The sequence below is a fragment of the Balaenoptera musculus genome, chromosome 9 (assembly GCF_009873245.2).
Source record: "Balaenoptera musculus isolate JJ_BM4_2016_0621 chromosome 9, mBalMus1.pri.v3, whole genome shotgun sequence".
Taxonomy (NCBI): Eukaryota; Metazoa; Chordata; class Mammalia; order Artiodactyla; family Balaenopteridae; genus Balaenoptera; species Balaenoptera musculus.
In genome coordinates, this window is record NC_045793.1 from 66,743,566 (window position 1) to 66,761,508 (window position 17,943).

The following is a 17,943-nucleotide window of genomic DNA, read 5'->3' on the forward strand; positions in this document are numbered from 1 at the left end:
TCCATTTTAGGAATGCCATTTCCTAAACTCTCCACTTAAGATTTCAACCAAGGCAATAAAATTATATGGCTATAGACATGTGTTTAAAAATCATTTTTTAGGTTTCTTCTTACTACCTGATATCTTCTAATTATTTGGTATTTAAGAGTTTCTTGGAACCATGCTTGACAAGTTATTCAATAAGCAGGTGTCCTTTGTTTGAAGCTAAAATATTTGTAGGGATATGGTACCATGTAACTAAATCTCAAAAAATTATTTCTGAAGATACTTTTACCAAGGATGAATGAGCTACTGCTCTTTGGCTCTCTGATTTTGTAAATTTAAGTTTCTAAAATCTTCAATAAATTATTTTTAATAAATATTAACGAACTTGGATTCCCTCACCAGCATTAATAATTATATGTTAATATGTACACAGTAAATGTGAATTATCTTTAAAAAAAGTTTTTAAAGAAAAGATTGAATTATTTTGGCTTTATTATTTGATTTTTAATTTGAATTATCACCTTCATCACAGGTAGCTCCACCATGTCCTGGGGGACATTCACAAATGTTAGGCTAAATACATTTTCCATGGTTTTTGCAATCAGGATGACATATAGCTGTATAGAATAAAGCTCATGGTTTAGAAATATCAATTGTCAATTAAATTTGTTATGCAAACTAATGAGTGCTACACCTACCGGTTTGGCAGTTAGAACCAGTGTAAGTAGGTTTACATTCACATATGTTTGGGACAACACACTCCCTGTTTTTTCCACATGGATGTCTACAAATGGCTGCAGAAATCAAGGGAAAAGGCTGAATTGTAGATACAGTATGTACACATTGCCCATAAGCTTAATTATATAATAAAAGTAAAATTCTCTGAAGTTGAAAATTTTGGACATTGCTATTAGACAGTAACGACTGCATACATCCATAAAATTACTTTTTCCCCTTATATTTGTTTTACTACTAGAATGACTGAGGTAAATGATTAACAGGGTAAGAAAAACATACCATATGAGGAAATTACTCCCATAGCAAAACCTGATGTTGGAGATGGCTGCTAACCATAAATGGAATTACAGTCTTTCAGAGAGCAATGAAGTTTCAGATACCAATTAGGTAAATGTTGGTGAATGGCAGGGATAATCAGAATGTCAAAGAGCAAGATGCCAGGAACACATCATAAGCTTATAGGTTTGTATTTCTTTTTTTTTTTTTAATAAATTTATTTATTTATTTATTTATGGCTGTGTTGGGTCTTCGTTGCTGCACGTGGGTGGGCTTTCTCTAGTTGCAGCGAGCAGGGGCTATGCTGTGCGTGGGCTTCTCATTGTCGTGGCTTCTCTTGTTGTGGAGCACAGGCTCTAGGCACGCGGGCTTCAGTAATTGTGGCACCTGGGCTCAGTAGTTGTGGCTCGCGGGCTCTAGAGCACAGGCTCAGTAGTTGTGGCGCACGGCCTTAGTTGCTCCGCGGTATGTGAGATCTTCCCGGACCAGGGCTCAAACCTGTGTCCCCTGCATTGGCAAGCGGATTCTTAACCACTGTGCCACCAGGGAAGTCCCAGATTCGTATTTCTTAAGCTTCTCTAACAACCTGATATATTCTAACTATTAGTCATTTAACACTTCCTGAGGTAACTGAAATACATGAGGTTTTTTTCTGTTTTATTTGCTAATAATAAGGAGTTGTATACTGTAAACATGTAAGAATTGAAGGTTATTATCATTATTCCTACAGAAAAAAGAAAAAACGAAGTTCCTCTAGGTAACTGAGAACAAAGGAATACTCCAACAGCTTTGTTGCTTAAGTTGGTCTCAAACAAAGCAAAACACAAACAAAACAAAACAATAACAACAGAACAATATCAACAACAAAAAGTAGCTTCTAAGCCAGAAATTTGATTTGTATCAAAGAAAACAATGCTGATGATTGTGAGAAGAAGTAAACACTCCTTTCAAAATTAAAGTGATGCCTAACTTGTTTTATTCTCAAGAGCTGGAGGAATTACAGAGAAACCTAGTTTATACAAATAAGCAAATATGCCAGAATTAGTAATTTAAAGTGCTAAATACCCTCTGTGAGCTGAAAAGAACCCAAACCACAGTGTTATGCACACCATTATTTTATATCTAGCTGCTTATTGCCAGGAAAGTCAGTTAGCCCTCTAAGGCTCTGCTTTCTCTTCTGTATAATGGGAAATAATACCCAGTATGTGGGGTCCTTGTGGATTATATGACATAATTGATACAAATTTTTTTCCAAAGGCCCTAGAACACAGTAGGTACTTAATACATATATTTATAATGTATTATATAGTTATAATGCTATTTAATATTAACTTTATGAAAAAAATTAAGAAACATCAATATTAATTTTTTTGAAATGTGAAGAGAATATGCATAAATAATAAATAAAATGAATAGAAATTAGTGAACTAAATAGAATAAACAAAAATTAATCAATAGAAGAGCATATCTTCTTAAGTACTTAAACGTGAACTGGATAGTTTTCTTTGTAAGTTTTGAAGAGTTTTCATACTACCTCTGCATTTGATACCATCTCCGTAATATCCAGAGGGGCAGCGTCCACATTAGAAGTGACCATCTGTGGTTGGCACACAGGAAACACCAATAAAGCAAGGGGATTCAGCACAACTTAATATTTTGGTCAATCCAGGCTTTTTCTGGCAAAATAGTGATGGCTCTAGTAAGTGATGATGCAAACCCATCCTTATACTGTGTGTAACCCTGGGGAGACCTGTTAGTTTGAGAATTATATCCTCCTGCCTCTGTTTGGATGGGGCCCTGGATAACATCCTTTACTTCACCATGGGAACTATTCGGGTTAATGCTTAAAGAACTACGGTTGTTTGTAGGAACTTCCAACTCCTCCAGACTGAGGTTTGTACTGGGGGTATGATCCACGTGTTCAAAATCTGATATCTGATGGGAAATAGCCTTCTTTGAATGATTCATTCGAGTTGTGACTGATTTTAATGAGAAGTGTGAGATGTCGATTGTATCCAAGAACTTTTTCATAGTTGCAGAACTGTGGATAGAGCTTGCACCAGTTAGTGAATGTTCTGTTGATAGTTGTTGCAAATTTATGCCTAAACAACCAAAAAAGAAAAAGAAATGTTAGTCAATAACATCTGTTAATGCTCTGCTCTACCCACAGTATTTAACATTAGGTAATTCATTCCTTCATTTAATGTCTATTACTTGTATAAACACTATACTAAGATTCGTGCAGCAATAAGAAGTTATCACATGGTCCCTGCCTTCTAGGAACTTACATAATCTATTTGGATACACGAGATAACACAGAATATTAAGCAGTATAGAAGTATTTGACTACGTAAAATTTTAATATTTCTGCATAAAAAGACAACATAGATAAGCCAAGCCATAGAGATAAAAAAGATAATTTCAAGTACACATTATGTAAAGGATCAGTGGCCAGAATATGTAAAGTACTCTTACATATCAACAAAAAGTCAAAGAAAAGTTACAAACAGATAATTAACAGAAAAGCAAATTTCAATGATTATTTGAAAAAAGCAATTAAATAGATAACCTTTGGCAAGTTCTATTTAGAAAAAGAACAATGGAAAGACATAACTAAACTTTGAAGATGAGAAAACAGAAAAAGCTATATATATGAAAAGAATTTTAAATTATATATACATATAATTTGAAACTAAGAATTTGAAATCTCAATGAGATAAATGATTTTTTTGCAAAATATAAATGATTAAATTGACTGAAGAAGACATAGAGTATAGATGATAGAAAAATTACTTTGAAAGAAATAGAAAAATAATCTAAAATAACCTCCTAAAATGATGCCAGGACAGCTGATCTAATGGAAAAAAATTAACCAAATTTCAAGGAAAGAATATTTTACAAAACTGTTGCAACACACACAAAGAGATGAAACATAAACATTTTGTCAGAGTGGCAAAATCTTATAGCCAATATTATTTATGAAAATACATAAAAATTTAAAATGAAATACTAGTATTCCATTTAAATCGGATCAAGTGCAGCAGTGTAGTTATATATTATCACATCAGGATGAAATAGACTTGTATCTCAACTAACATAATTATATCAAGATATTAGTGAAGAAAATAATATAAAATAATGTTAAAAAGTAATTTGATACATCAATTTTTTTTTTGTTAAAAACATTCTGAGAAAGTTAATCCATGGAAACATTAACAGAAATTGTAGCAAGTAATAATTGTTCTGAAAAAGCATTTGATAAAACGTAAAACCCACTCATGACTTAAAACTAAAGAGAATTCTGAGGAAGCAATCAAAGGAAGATTCTAGCAGAAACCTACAGTGATATCATATTCACTGGTGAAACATGAGAAGAATTCCCATTGAAACCATTAAGAAACAAAGCTATTCCAATCCCTACACACTTGGAACTGGAGGTCCCAGCCACTACAATCACAGCCTAAGTTTGAGAGCTGGGACAGGGCCATTAGATTGCTCAGGTTCAAGTCTTGCCTCTGTAATTTACAAACTCTGTAAATCTGAACAGATTACTTAACCCATAGATGCCTCTGTTTACTCATCTGTAAAATGGAAATAAAAGAGTTACTATATAGAGCTATTATGAGGATCGAACGAAATAATATATTAAAAATATCTTCCTAATGCTGGCACATCATAAATACAGACTAAATCTTAGTTACTATAAGAAAGTAAATGAGAGACAAACTCAGTATTTGCAAAAAATATTATGTTTTACCTAAAAAATCAAGAAGAGAATCAACTATAAAAAACAGTGTAAATAAGAGTATTTAGTAAGGCAACCAGATACATGAATAACATTAAAATCAAGATAGCTTTCCTGTATTGCAATAATCAACAACACCTTGCAAAATGAACAAATGCAATGATATCTTGCAAGATAAACAGCTGATATTACAGTATGCAAAGGCATAAAGAAAGGTAATGAGAAACATGGAAGATCATTATGAAGACAGTAATAGAGTGTTATTGAATAAAAGAGTTATAAAGAAAGCACTATGAAGAAGAAAAGGCCTTATGAAATAATGAGCTTCTCATACGTTTAGAGTTTGAGTAGAATATGAATGACCAGGGATTTATAGAATGTAAGTTTGAAATGGTCACTTCCAACCATAAGCTTCTCTGAAATCACCTTAAATAATGATATAATTTGTTCATTACACAACATGAATCACTTTTCTAGAATATAAGCCAGAGGATTCAAAAGATTAGCAAGAAAAAGAATAATTTGTAAACTGCATTATATAATCGTAGGTGAACTTTTTGAAAATAAAAATTCCTGACGAGTAAATATGGTAATCTTCTGGAAAACAAATGAGAGGTATTGTCATTAGAGTTTAACTAAGACCATTACTTATTAGAGGCATTTCCATTTGTTGGCTTAACATTCCTCTCCCTCTGATTGGCATTTTTACCATCCTCTTCCTTAGTTACACTGTTGTCAGACCTTGTGAGAACCACAGTATGTGTAGTAAATTCATTTAAAAACTGTGTTTCAACTGTAAATGTATACATGAAAAACAGATCAGAATTAAACTGTTATAAAACTAAAGCACTGTGAATAAGAACATAAAATAAAAATGTCACTTGGATTGAACTCCTTGCAAATTAGATCAGAGAACTAGCTTAAATGTCACGTCTTCAGCAGATGCTTCTGTTAGGGACTGAATTGTGTTCCCCAAAATTTCTGTGTTGAAGCCCTAACCCTAAATGTGACTGTATTTGGAGATACTTTAAAGGAGGTAATTAAGGTTAAATGAGGTCATGAGAGTGGGGCACTAATCCTATAGGAATGACGTCCGTCCTTATAAGAGGAGGAAGCACATGAAGAGTGTACATGTGAGGGTACAGTGAGAGAGCAGCCATCTGCAAACCAAGGAGAGAGGCCAGAAACCAGTGCTGCTGGCAACTTAATCTCAAGCTTGCAGTTTCCAGAAGTGTGACACAACGAATTTCTGCTGTTTAAGTGACCCAATCTGTGGTGTTCTGTTACGGCAGCCTGAGCTAACTAATGGATGTTCCTAGAGTCACGCTCACCCACTCAATCAATGTCACCTATCTGTGTTCATTCACAGAACTTTGTCCTTCACACTTATGTGTCTCTTTACTCCACTAGTTAGGAACTTCAAGAAAAGAACTGCACTTTATTTGCTTTTATAGTCATTGACTCTGGCGCCTGCCATAAAACAAAGTAAACAACAACCAACAATAAAAAATTACTTTGTCTTAACAAGCATTTTCCTAAAATACACAAATGCCTCTGATAGGGTTAAGAAACTTACTAGTCACTCACGTGTAATGGAATTTGGTTCAGTGTGCTTTTGTCTTAAATTCCACTTGATAAAGGTCTTATTGAGAAAATGGGCCACTGTTTGGAAAAGACGGATGTTAGATCACTTTAGTGCACAGAGTGGAAGGTTCAGTATTTGGGACTGGATATTGATGTGAGTAGCTGAACTAGTAGGGAATTTCTCTCACCATCCTGCAGTGTGCTCTTCAAATCTGTTACCTCCCGTGCTAGACAGGTCCACCCCAATTTGAAGCACAAGGTGATATCATGTAATTAATATATATTTTTCATCAAAATATGCCTTGTTTGCTTAATAATACCAAAGATACTGATTATTTATTTATTTATTTATTTGGCTGTGCCGGGTCTTAGTTGCGGCACACGGGATCTTCTTCATTGCGGCATGTGGGATCTTTTTAGTTGTAGCATGTGGGATATTTATTGTGGCATGCATGCAGGATCCCTGACCAGGGATCGAATCCAGGCCCCCTGCATTGGGAGCGCTTAGTCTTAGCCACTGGACTGCCAGGGAGGTCCCCAAAGATACTGACTTTTTATAATTTACTTTTCTTTGACATTAACTTTTTATAATTTACTTTTGTCTTTTTAAGTTTTTAAAAGGTTGATATCCACCAATGTTTTTCCTCTTTTCTCTAATTCTAAGTGCTCTCCCTGGGAAGTTTCACCCCTGACTGGTGACCTTAAGAATTATATCTTTAACGTTATCCCCCTTCCTGAGCTCCGCTTGCCTATTCCATAGTCACCTCAGTGTCTGTGTTTCCAAACTGAATTCATTATCTTTTCTCTCCGAAACTATTTCTTCTTCCTCATATTTCATGTGTGTCTTAGTCAGCCCGAGCTGCCATGACAAAATATCAGAGTAGGTGGTTTAAACAACAGGAATTTATTTTCTAATCATTTTGGAGGGTGGGAAGTCCAAGATCAAGGTGCAGGCCCATTTGGTCCCTGGTGAGAGAGCTTTCTTCCTGTGTCCCAGACAGCTGCATTTTCCTGGTGTCCTCACCTGGCAGAGAGAGAAAGAGATTTAAGTTCTGTGGTGTCTCCTCTTAGAAGGACACCAACCCTATTGGATCAGAGCTTCTCCCTTATGACCTCATTTATCATTAACTACTTCCTTACTCCAAATACAGCCATATTGGGGGTTTAAGATTCAATGTATGAATTTTGGGAGGACATGATTCAGTCCTTAGCAATATGAATGTCAATTCTACCCACTCAATTTGCCTAAACCAAGCACTGTTAACTCTCTCCCTCACCATGCTAATCCCAATCGCTGACCAAGTACTATCAACTTGCTTTTTTTTTTTTAAAGTATAGTTAATTTACAGTATTGTGTTAGTTTCAAGTGTATAGCATAGTGATTCAGTATTTTTGCAGATTATACTCCATTATAGATTATTACAAGAAAATCGGTATGATTCCCTGTGTCATACAGTATACCTTGTTGCTTGTCTGTTTTACATATAGTAGTTTGTATCTATAATCCTATACCCCACATTTGTCCCTCCCAACTTCCCTCTCCCCTATGGTAACCACAAGTTTGTTTTTTACGTCTGTGAGTCTGTGGAAACAGACTCAACTTTCTTCTTTAGTGTCTTTTTCATCCTCGTCTTAGGTCGGAATATCTTCATGCCTTTCCTATGTTTGTAATATTGTCTTAACTCTTCTTCCCACCTTCACACTTGTACAGTTCCTTACCTGCAAGTGGTCCATCCTCTACACTGCTCTTAAGTAGACTTTCTCAGATGTAAACCTTATCATGTTTCTCATAGTTTGTCAGTGATCTGTCCACTGGATACCCTTGCTACTCTTGTAGCAGTCCCCTTACCTTCTCTCTTCCAAGCACACTGAATCCTTCTCAGTGCCCAAGGTGATGTTACATGCCTCTGTACCTTTGCTCACGCTGTTTCTTCTGCCTAGAATGTCTCTCTCTTTCTTGATCAGATACATCAGATTCAGCTGTAGTGATACTTCCTTTTAAAAACTTTTCCTTGTCCCTCAAGGTAGACATGATTCCCTGTGTACTATTCCTACTATTCTCTCTAGACACTTCTATCGAAAGACACAGAACATCATATTGAATTATGTCATATTTCCTGCTACTATACTCAAACCTATTAGGTCAGAGGACATATCTTATATATTTCTGCACCTTCTGCATCTAGCTTAGTGCATGACCCTGAATGAATGCATGAGTACAAGAGAGAATGGAACTAAGTGACCTGAATTAATTAAATGCAGCAAAAACAGAAAGAAAAACAATTCATGCCAGAAAATAGGGACTTTTCCCATGACATATTTTTCCATCACCGTAAAATGCTTTTGGACATGAACCACAATGATAAGAACCAAAGGTATTGAGGCACTCTGCTCCTGAAAAGCAAGGCCTGGATTCACACTCATCAACATCTTCCTGGCAGTTTTTGCCTAAATAAAACATAGATTGAGAATTCAAATTATTTAGTTTGAAAAACATTACATGTCAAATCAAAGATTGATTTCTTGTACTCTTTATGTATGTCCTGGTAACTCCCCCAAAGCTGTCATATATAAAGAGGAGAGAAGTGTACTGTTTTAAAAATTTACTATATAATTAAACATAAGGTTATTAATTAGATTCTATTTAACATTAAGTAAGACCCTTCAAGTTTAAAAGCTTTTCCCTATAAATAAGACTTAAGAAGGCCATTAATATTTTAAGGCAAAAATTACCATATTATAGCAGTAATTTGTACTTTGTTAAAAAACTCAATGATTCTTTAAGAAGTTGTTAGAATGGTTGCCTGCTTAGCTTAAGGACAACAATTCAGTCCAGTTATTGCATTGGCTGTAAAAATCCATAAAAATTTTACAGTGTGCTAGGAAAGTCAGTCTTTCTTCAATAAAAATTTTTGAGATGAGGTGTTGCTCTTTGAAATGTTTAACAGCTTATTTGAATGAATATATTGACAGTCATTAACGATGGTAACCCCTACTATAGTAAAATCCATGAAGAAATCAACATCTGAATTCTTTCAAAGGTAGTCTGTAGCAAAATAGCCCCAAATAATGAAAATTTTTATTTTAGATATGCTGAAGAAAATCAGAAGACCCCTAAATGTCCTGCCTAGTTCTGTTATTATGTTAAAATAGATGTCTTCAAGGAAAATATCAGCTCAGTAACTGCACATTTACTTATTTAATATTTATATCTATTTTAATTAAAGAAAATATTGGTATGAGTTTTTTAAAAGCCTTGGGAAGTTAAAATTGTCAGTCATATACTTATTTGGGGTTTCTGGAATCAGACATTTTGGAATAATTAATGAGTTAAATATTCTAACATTTCATTTGATTTCAACTCTTATATCATGATATTTTTAAGTTAATGAATTATCAATAAAATTCTTTTTTTTTTTTAAACATCTTTATTGAAGTATAATTGCTTCACAGTGGTGTGTTAGTTTCTGCTTTATAACAAAGTGAATCAGCTACACATATACACACGTTCCCATATCTCCTCCCTCCCGCATCTCCCTCCCTCCCACCCTCCCCGTCCCACCCCCCCAGGCGGTCACAAAGCACCGAGCTGATCTCCCTGTGCTATGCGGCTGCTTCCCACTAGCTATCTATTTTACATTTGGTAGTGTATATATGTCCATGACACTCTCTCACCCTGTCACATCTCACGCCACCCCCTCCCCATATCCTCAAGTCCATTCTTTAGTAGGTCTGTGTCTTTATTCCCATCTTGCCACTAGGTTCTTCATGACCTTTTTTTTTTTTTTTCCTTAGATTCCATATATATGTGTTAGCATACTGCATTTGTTTTCCTCTTTCTGACTTACTTCACTCTGTATGACAGACTCTAACTCCATCCACCTCATTACAAATACCTCCATTTGATTTCTTTTTATGGCTGAGTAATATTCCATTGTATATATGTGCCACATCTTCTTTATCCATTCATCCGATGATGGACACTTAGGTTGCTTCCATGTCCTGGCAATAAAATTCTTAAATGATAATTTTTATATTACCCATGGCAAATTTCTTTATTAATTTCAATAGTAATACATTTAAATATATTTCTACCTACCAAATATAGATAGAAATGTTTAGGAACCTGCAAAATACAATATAGACACAGAATATTGCCAAACTATAAAAATGAGCAAAAATTTAAGAGTATATGTAAGCAGGGCTTCCCTGGTGGCACAGTGGTTAAGAATCCGCCTGCCAATGCAGGGGACAGGTTCGAGCCCTGGTCCGGGAAGATCCCACATGCTGCGGAGCAGCTAAGCCTGTGCGCCACAACTACTGAGCCTGCGCTCTAGAGCCCACGAGCCACAACTACTGAAACCCATGCACCTACAGCCCATGCTCCGCAACAAGAGAAGCCACCGCGATGAGAAGCACGTGCACCACAACGAAGAGTAGCCCCTGCTCGCGGCACCTAGAGAAAGCCCGTGCACAGCAACGAAGACCCAACATAGCCAAAAATAAAAATAAATAAATTTATTTTTAAAAAAGTTATGGAGCTGTTTATGGCCACGTTTTTCACTATGTGGAGAAAGCTAATATCTAGTGAAAGGGAAAAATGAAGCCCACAAACAGAGAAAAGCAGAACCGTGACACAGACAGACAGACACACACACACACACACACACACACACACACACACACACACAAATGCAGACAAACTGAGTCTTCATGGTGTTCAAGTCCCAAGTTTAAGCTTTTTTTCCTGAGAATTCAGCAGTCATATTCTATCCTGATTCTGTGAAAAATGCATTATCCTCATAATAAATATCATTTTTGCTCAAGCTAGTTCAATTGAATCTATGTAACTTAAACTAAATAAATTCTAACCAGTTCACCCTATTTAATAACGCAATGGCATATCATATTTAAACTTTGAGTACTATTTTTCAGTATTGAAATGCATTGTTGTCTAAAGAAGAAGAGCAAGGATAATGTTCTGGGTACTGATAACTACACAGAAAACTAAAAAGATGTATCTTATTACCAAAATTTAGATTCAGATTTTTAAAAAATTTATGACGGTGTAATGCTTTCAATGGCTCGGAAATAGTAAGTGTGCTGATGCTTCAATATTGTAGGTCAGCAGGAAAAACAATAGAAGGCAAGAACACACTAGTCTGTGGCTAGTAGAAACTATGTTGCTGAAAGAGTGAGCCCTAGAACAAATCTCCATATTTAAGGGAGTGTATACAGTCTGGTCTAGCAGATATATCAGGGGTTTCCTTCTAGCAGAGGGGAATGACAGCAATGTCTCAGGGTAGTCATGATGTTGACACTTAGATGGATACAGGGTCTCTTGGTTTTGTGTGTTGAAACAAGACTCCAGGCAATGACTGGGAATTTAGGGGTTATTTCCACCCCTCTGTTTGGAGAGCTTACCCCAAATGAGGAATAAACAGGGTTCTATTTCTTTTCCATTCATCAATATTTGGGAATATCTATATGTACTGAGGATATTCTGATGAAAAGAGATCACAGAGGAAAAGACAAACAAACACTTTCTTATTGCTATAACCAAGATTCAAATAAGGTGTAATGAGAGAGAAAGAAGCCACTAAGTCTAACCAGCACAGTCAAGAAGGCTTCTAAAAGGACACAGCACTTCTCTTGAAAGTAAAAAAGGAGACTGCCATTTGGACACTGGGAGCAGAAACAGAGTGCGATTTAGCAAGGTTGGAGTGAATACCATATGAAAAGACAGCGATGCATGAAACAGCATGGGATTTTCCTAGAGCACATGCAGGAAGTTCAAGCCTGCAAAAACAGACAAGAGCTGGATTATGAAGGGCCATTTGTTTCTAGGATAACAACTTCTAGGATAACTTACTATAAGTAAGTTATTTAAAAATTGGATTCTGTAAAGTCCTAGCAGCTTTTGGGGAGAGTGAAGGAAATGATTGGGTGTTTGGTGCTCTGGCTAAAAACTTGTTTAAAATTACTACTGCAAAATTAGAAAAGAACATATGTAATGTGCTAGTATTTATATAAAAAAAGAAGGAATTTACCTTCTCCTTTGTGCAAAAGAAACACAGTAAGGATAAACTAGAAAATAATGAGAGTGGATACCTTCAGGGGATGGATGGGAACAGGATAGAAAGAAGGGGTAATGGGAAGAGGGAGGTAGGGTTGAGAAGACAGTGACATTTCTCTGTGTTGTATACCTGTTGTATGGCATCAACTGTTAGAACCATGATAATATTTCACATACCTTCCAAAAAAGTATATAACTAAAATCAACCAGAGTGTGAAGGAAACTCAAAATGGAATATAAATACTAAAAAATAAACCTAATTGTATTACAAATAAAATACATAAACATTCTAAACGGGGTGAGAAAGAAAATAGTTAATCTATGTAAGATTGTTTTGGCTAGTGAATATATTTTCTTTCTTTCTATAGTTCTGTATAGTGGTAATGAATTCCAGAGTGTACTCTTTATTTATAAGCTATTTGGAGGAGGGAAGTAGTATGAGAAAAAATGTCACAGGAAAATATATATCTGAAAGTAAGAATAAAATGTACTTTCCAAGAAAATATAAACCTATAAAATTCTCTCGTCACATCACTTAATTATAGTGTGATGTCATATGGTTTATTCTGCCAAGAACAATGTAATGACAACTCTCTTGAGCAACATTGATGTGAATGAAATAATACATATATATTACATTTTCTATTATGTGTCTTATTTCATTGGGGTTAGAATATTTCATGGCTCATTTAGAAAGGCTCTTCTCATAAAATCAGGAAATAAACATAATTCTTGTGTATAACTATTTGATAAAGACACAAACAAAAGTTATTTCCTCAAATTCTCAATCTCAGAATCAATTTAGAGAAAAGGTAAAAAGAATGCTAAAATATGATTTGCTGTTGTAAGTTTTTATCTTATCCATGTAGTAAGTACTTTCTAAATTCAAAGTGCTTTCCTTAAAATAAAATTCTGCTTAAATAAAGAAAAGGAAGACCATATAAATAACCATCAAAAATAAGGTGTACACAATGTTCATTGCAGCTCTATTTACAATAGCCAGGACATGGAAGCAACCTAAGTGTCTATCAACAGATGAATGGATAAAGAAGATGTGGCACATATATACAATGGAACATTACTCAGCCATAAAAAGAAACGAAATTGAGTTATTTGTAGTGAGGTGGATGGACCTAGAGTCTGTCATACAGAGTGAAGTAAGTCAGAAAGAGAAAAATACCGTATGCTAACACATATATATGGAATCTAAAAATTTTTAAAAATGGTCATGAAGAACCTAGGGGCAGGACAGGAATAAAGATGCAGACCTACTAGAGAATGGACTTGAGGACACGGGGAGGGGGAAGGGTAAGCTGGGACAAAGTGAGAGAGTGGCATGGACATATATACAGTACCAAATGTAAAACCGATAGCTAGTGGGAAGCAGCCGCATAGCACCGAGATCAGCTCGGTGCTTTGTGACCACCTAGAGGGGTGGGATAGGGAGGGTGGGAGGGAGGGAGACGTAAGAGGGAAGAGATATGGGGATATATGTATATGTATAGCTGATTCACTTTGTTATAAAGCAGAAACTAACACACCATTGTAAAGCAATTATACTCCAATAAAGATGTTAAAAAAAAATAAGGTGTAATTTGATACACCAGTGTTCAAACTGAGTGATCATGTCTGTGTTTGGTGGTCTCAAGAAAGAAAAACACTATTTTTTTTTTTTTTTGGTAACTCTCCCATATGAAATCCATAGTAAAGGAAATATAAAGGATGAGCACAATTTGTCCTAACTTTTTGGTTTGTAAAAGGGAATTGTTCCTATCTCTAAATCCTATAATTCATGCACAGAGTCTTAGATAAAAATGACCTCTGTTCTTTGTGTTTTTACATTTCAGTAAATACAGAAGCTTATATATCAAGTTTGATATTATTTTAATTTCTTATTATGGCTTAAATAGTGAGTCAATACCTCAATAAAAATTATATAAAACAGTTTAATAGAGTTGGCAAATAGGGAAGCTTAAGGTTAAGCAACTTAATAATTTTCCTGTTCAGTTCTCTGAGGATATGACATCCTTTGGGATTATGTTGCTAATTGATACTCCAAATTAATCTAAGAAAATTAATCTGAATAACTCATAAACTTAATTGTTTTCAACATTATAATTAACATACCTTCAGTTTAGTAACTTCACATTTAATTGAAGGTGATTCTTTGAAGCCTTGACCAAAAACTCTCACCATCATACAGTTATATTTTTGAATATTACACAACCCAGCATTCTCAAGTTCTATAATTTCAGGAACCTTGTCTTTGGAAAAAATGATTTTAAAATAGGACATATTTGCTTTAATTCCAGAAAAAAACTAATTATTTTCAAGGCCAAGATTAAAAGCGTATATAAACTAATATTTTAAAGTCTACCCCCAATAATATTTAGTACATTAATTAAACTATTACATGTTAAGAGTGATCTGGTATTAAAAGAAGTGTTACCTACTATTCAACTCAATAGAAATAGCATTACAGATCCTACCAGTGCCTAACTATACAGGTTTAATTAATTTTTTAATAATATTTGATACCAAATAAGTACGAGTACTAACAAATTACTCCTACCATGGCCTATGTTTTGGTTTTACCATTTTGCTTTATGTCATAGAGATAGGTTATAGAAAAAGTGCTTTTGTAATAATACAGTGTACTTAGCAATGTGATGTATTAAAATTTTTTTTAAAAATTCTTAATTTGTTTTAGAAAAGAATTATCAAAATTTGTGCATGCTATTGTCCCAGTATTGTTGATATTTTTGTGTATTATTGCTATCCTACATGCTACCATAATCTTAGGTGTACTTCTCAGTCATAGGAGAAAAAATTTCTTTTATCAGTCAGAGTTAACTGACCTTCATATGGTTATTTCTGTGGTTCTGGTCTTGGTAAGATCATTCATTATCTCTATGAGCAAGATCTGGTGGTCAGAATAGATAAATGCAGTATAAAAACAATTGAGTCCTTTGTCTAAGTAGTGGCAAAATCCAAGTGAATATAACCTTAATAGCAATAGGATATAAAAATCCTGTTACATGTATTCAGAACCCTAAAATATTCATGAAAAATGTAAAAAACACGTATTATTCTTTCATATATTCAACAAATGTTTACTGAGCAACTTCTATTTTTCTGGTGTTATTCCAAATACTGGAGATATAGTAATGAACAAAATAGTCCCTGCCTTCATGTAACTTACATTCTAATATGGGAGGACAAAAAAATAAACCAATGAAAAAATAAATATAAAGTGTATCACGTAAGTGTTTTTGAGGTAATGGAGAAAAAGTATATTAACTATATTAAGGGAGATAAAGACCATGGGGTTGTGTGAGAAAAACTACTTTATTTAGAATGACGATGGAAGGATTCTATGATAATATGATATTTGAATAGAGAAGAGAAGGAAGTCAGTCATGAAGATATGTGGTAGAATGTGCCAGTGAGAGGGAGCAGTAAGTGCAAATGTCCTGAGGTAGAAGCAGGCTTGGCCTTTTTTGAGGAACAGCAAAGCAACCACTAGAGAACTCTGGAAAGTAATGACCTGTGGAGACAATGGTAGATGAATTCAGTGAGAGAGGAGTCTCAGACTACATAGAGTCTTCTAGGCCATAGTAGGACCTGCCAATTTTATGCTGAAGGAGATGAAGAGCTAACAGAGGGATTTAAGCAGGGGAGTAATACGATCTGACTTACATTTCAAAGGAATCACTTTATCTGCTTCATGGAGAATAAACTTTGAGAGAATCTATAATAATCCAGGGAGAGAGAATAGTGGCTTGGACTAAGTTGATAGCAGGGAAAGATATGAAATTCTTTGAAGCTAGAGCTGGATTTGCTGCTAATGGGTCAAACATGAGGCTTGATATAAAAAGAAAAGTCAAAGTGACTACACGTTTTTAACGTGAACAATTAGAGGAATGAAGTTTGCATTTACTGAGATGGAAAAGGGCAGATTGGTGGGGGTAGGAGCAAAATCAGGAGTTACTGGTTTAATAGTTAAGAGAATCAAATTGACTTTTTGAAATGTCTTTCTCTAATATATTGGGACAAAATAATTTGTACCATTTAGATAGGTTGGAGAAAAAAATTAAGCATATTAGTAAAATTAGCAAAATATAAACAGTGCTTTAAAAATACTAAATTTGAGTTCTAGAAGAATGATTATCCTCTGCAAGTAGAGGGACCAGCTATGTGCAAAGGCCCTGAGGTCAAGAGAACTGGCATTGTAAGGAACAGCACAGAAACCAAAGTGGGTGGAGTGGAATGAGTGAAGGTGATAGTAGTAGGGGATGAGTCTCAAGAGATATTGTGTGCCTGATCACGCTATGTCTTATAGGCCATTATAAGTACTTCAGCTTTTATTCTGAGTAAGATGAGACTGTTTTGGAAAATTATTAACATATTGATTAATATAATTTGGGTTCTTTTCCATATATAATCTGAATAAAGCCTGTTAGGATACTGAAGGTAAAAAAGAACAAAGAAGTTTTCATAATTAAATAACATACACAAGATCACAGTTGGAGTGCATTTACTTACCGTGTGAATCACTGCAATCATAGGAACTAAAGCCTGGGGAGCATGCACACTCCCATTCCGTACACTGCCCATGGCCACTGCATAAATTGGGGCATTTTAATGACAAGAGAATGTCTTTAATTGACTTGCTGTATTCTTCTCTGTTATATTTCCCCTCTTCCAAAATCCTCTTTTCACATTCATTTTCTAAAAGGGCCACACCTGCTTCTGCCCAGCTAAGATCATCTTTTAGGAGAACATCCTTAACACACATCTCTATCACACTGTCTAGTCTCTTGCCAAGAAAGGCAAGACAGTGCATTCCCATGCTGGAGTTGGCAAGAGCGTGCTGACATAGTGCCAATGTGCTGTATTCGGTGTGGCCAGATGGTGTGGGCCACGTGGGGACAAACTCTTGGTGGACATCCTCAGTATGGTCCTCAGGGAAAAAGTAAGTAAACTCTTCTAGGTCACTTTGGCTGAGACTTTGAAAAGCAAACACAGGAAGAAACTCACTGAAGTTTTGCTGTTTCCATCTGTTTTGTCGATCCCACCTTGTTTCTTGGCTGTGATTACCCTGGTCCTGTGTATGTCTCCCCTTGTCCAAAGTTTTTGATGCATCTTGTTTTTCATTCCCGGGATGTTTTTGCAAATTTAAGTCCAGATTGGTTAGATTCACATGCTTTTTTTCTTGAGGAAAGAAATACAAATTATTCTTTTCTCGAGATGTATGCTTGTTTATTCCTCTGACAGGAGCTTCTGAATTAATATATTCAGAGGTGACATCTAGCTCTGGTATCAAGGAAGCAAATTTGACATGTTTGGGGTCTTTGCAAGCTGAAACAATCTCTGATTGAGAAACACTTTCCAGATGATTAGAAGATGGATACAATGAAGTAGTGTCCAATGAGCAGCTACAATAGGATTGTTTTCTAGGTGATGGCAGAGAAACTGGCATTGTGTCAAACATGCTTTTTTCCTGGTAAAATCCTTCCAGGTGGAAAACAGAAAAGAA

General features: G+C 35.2%; 1 protein-coding gene across 1 annotated transcript in view; it reads right to left on the minus strand.

The window, feature by feature from the left end:
* The window catches only part of VWDE (von Willebrand factor D and EGF domains), a 96,134-nt gene that overhangs the window by 55,310 nt on the left and 22,881 nt on the right, over nt 1–17,943 (minus strand). The window contains 8 exon segments of the mRNA XM_036862951.1: nt 507–602; nt 684–779; nt 5,397–5,537; nt 7,115–7,187; nt 8,660–8,776; nt 14,532–14,668; nt 16,950–17,904; nt 17,906–17,918. Of these exon segments, the coding sequence (XP_036718846.1) occupies nt 507–602; nt 684–779; nt 5,397–5,537; nt 7,115–7,187; nt 8,660–8,776; nt 14,532–14,668; nt 16,950–17,904; nt 17,906–17,918 (1,628 nt within the window).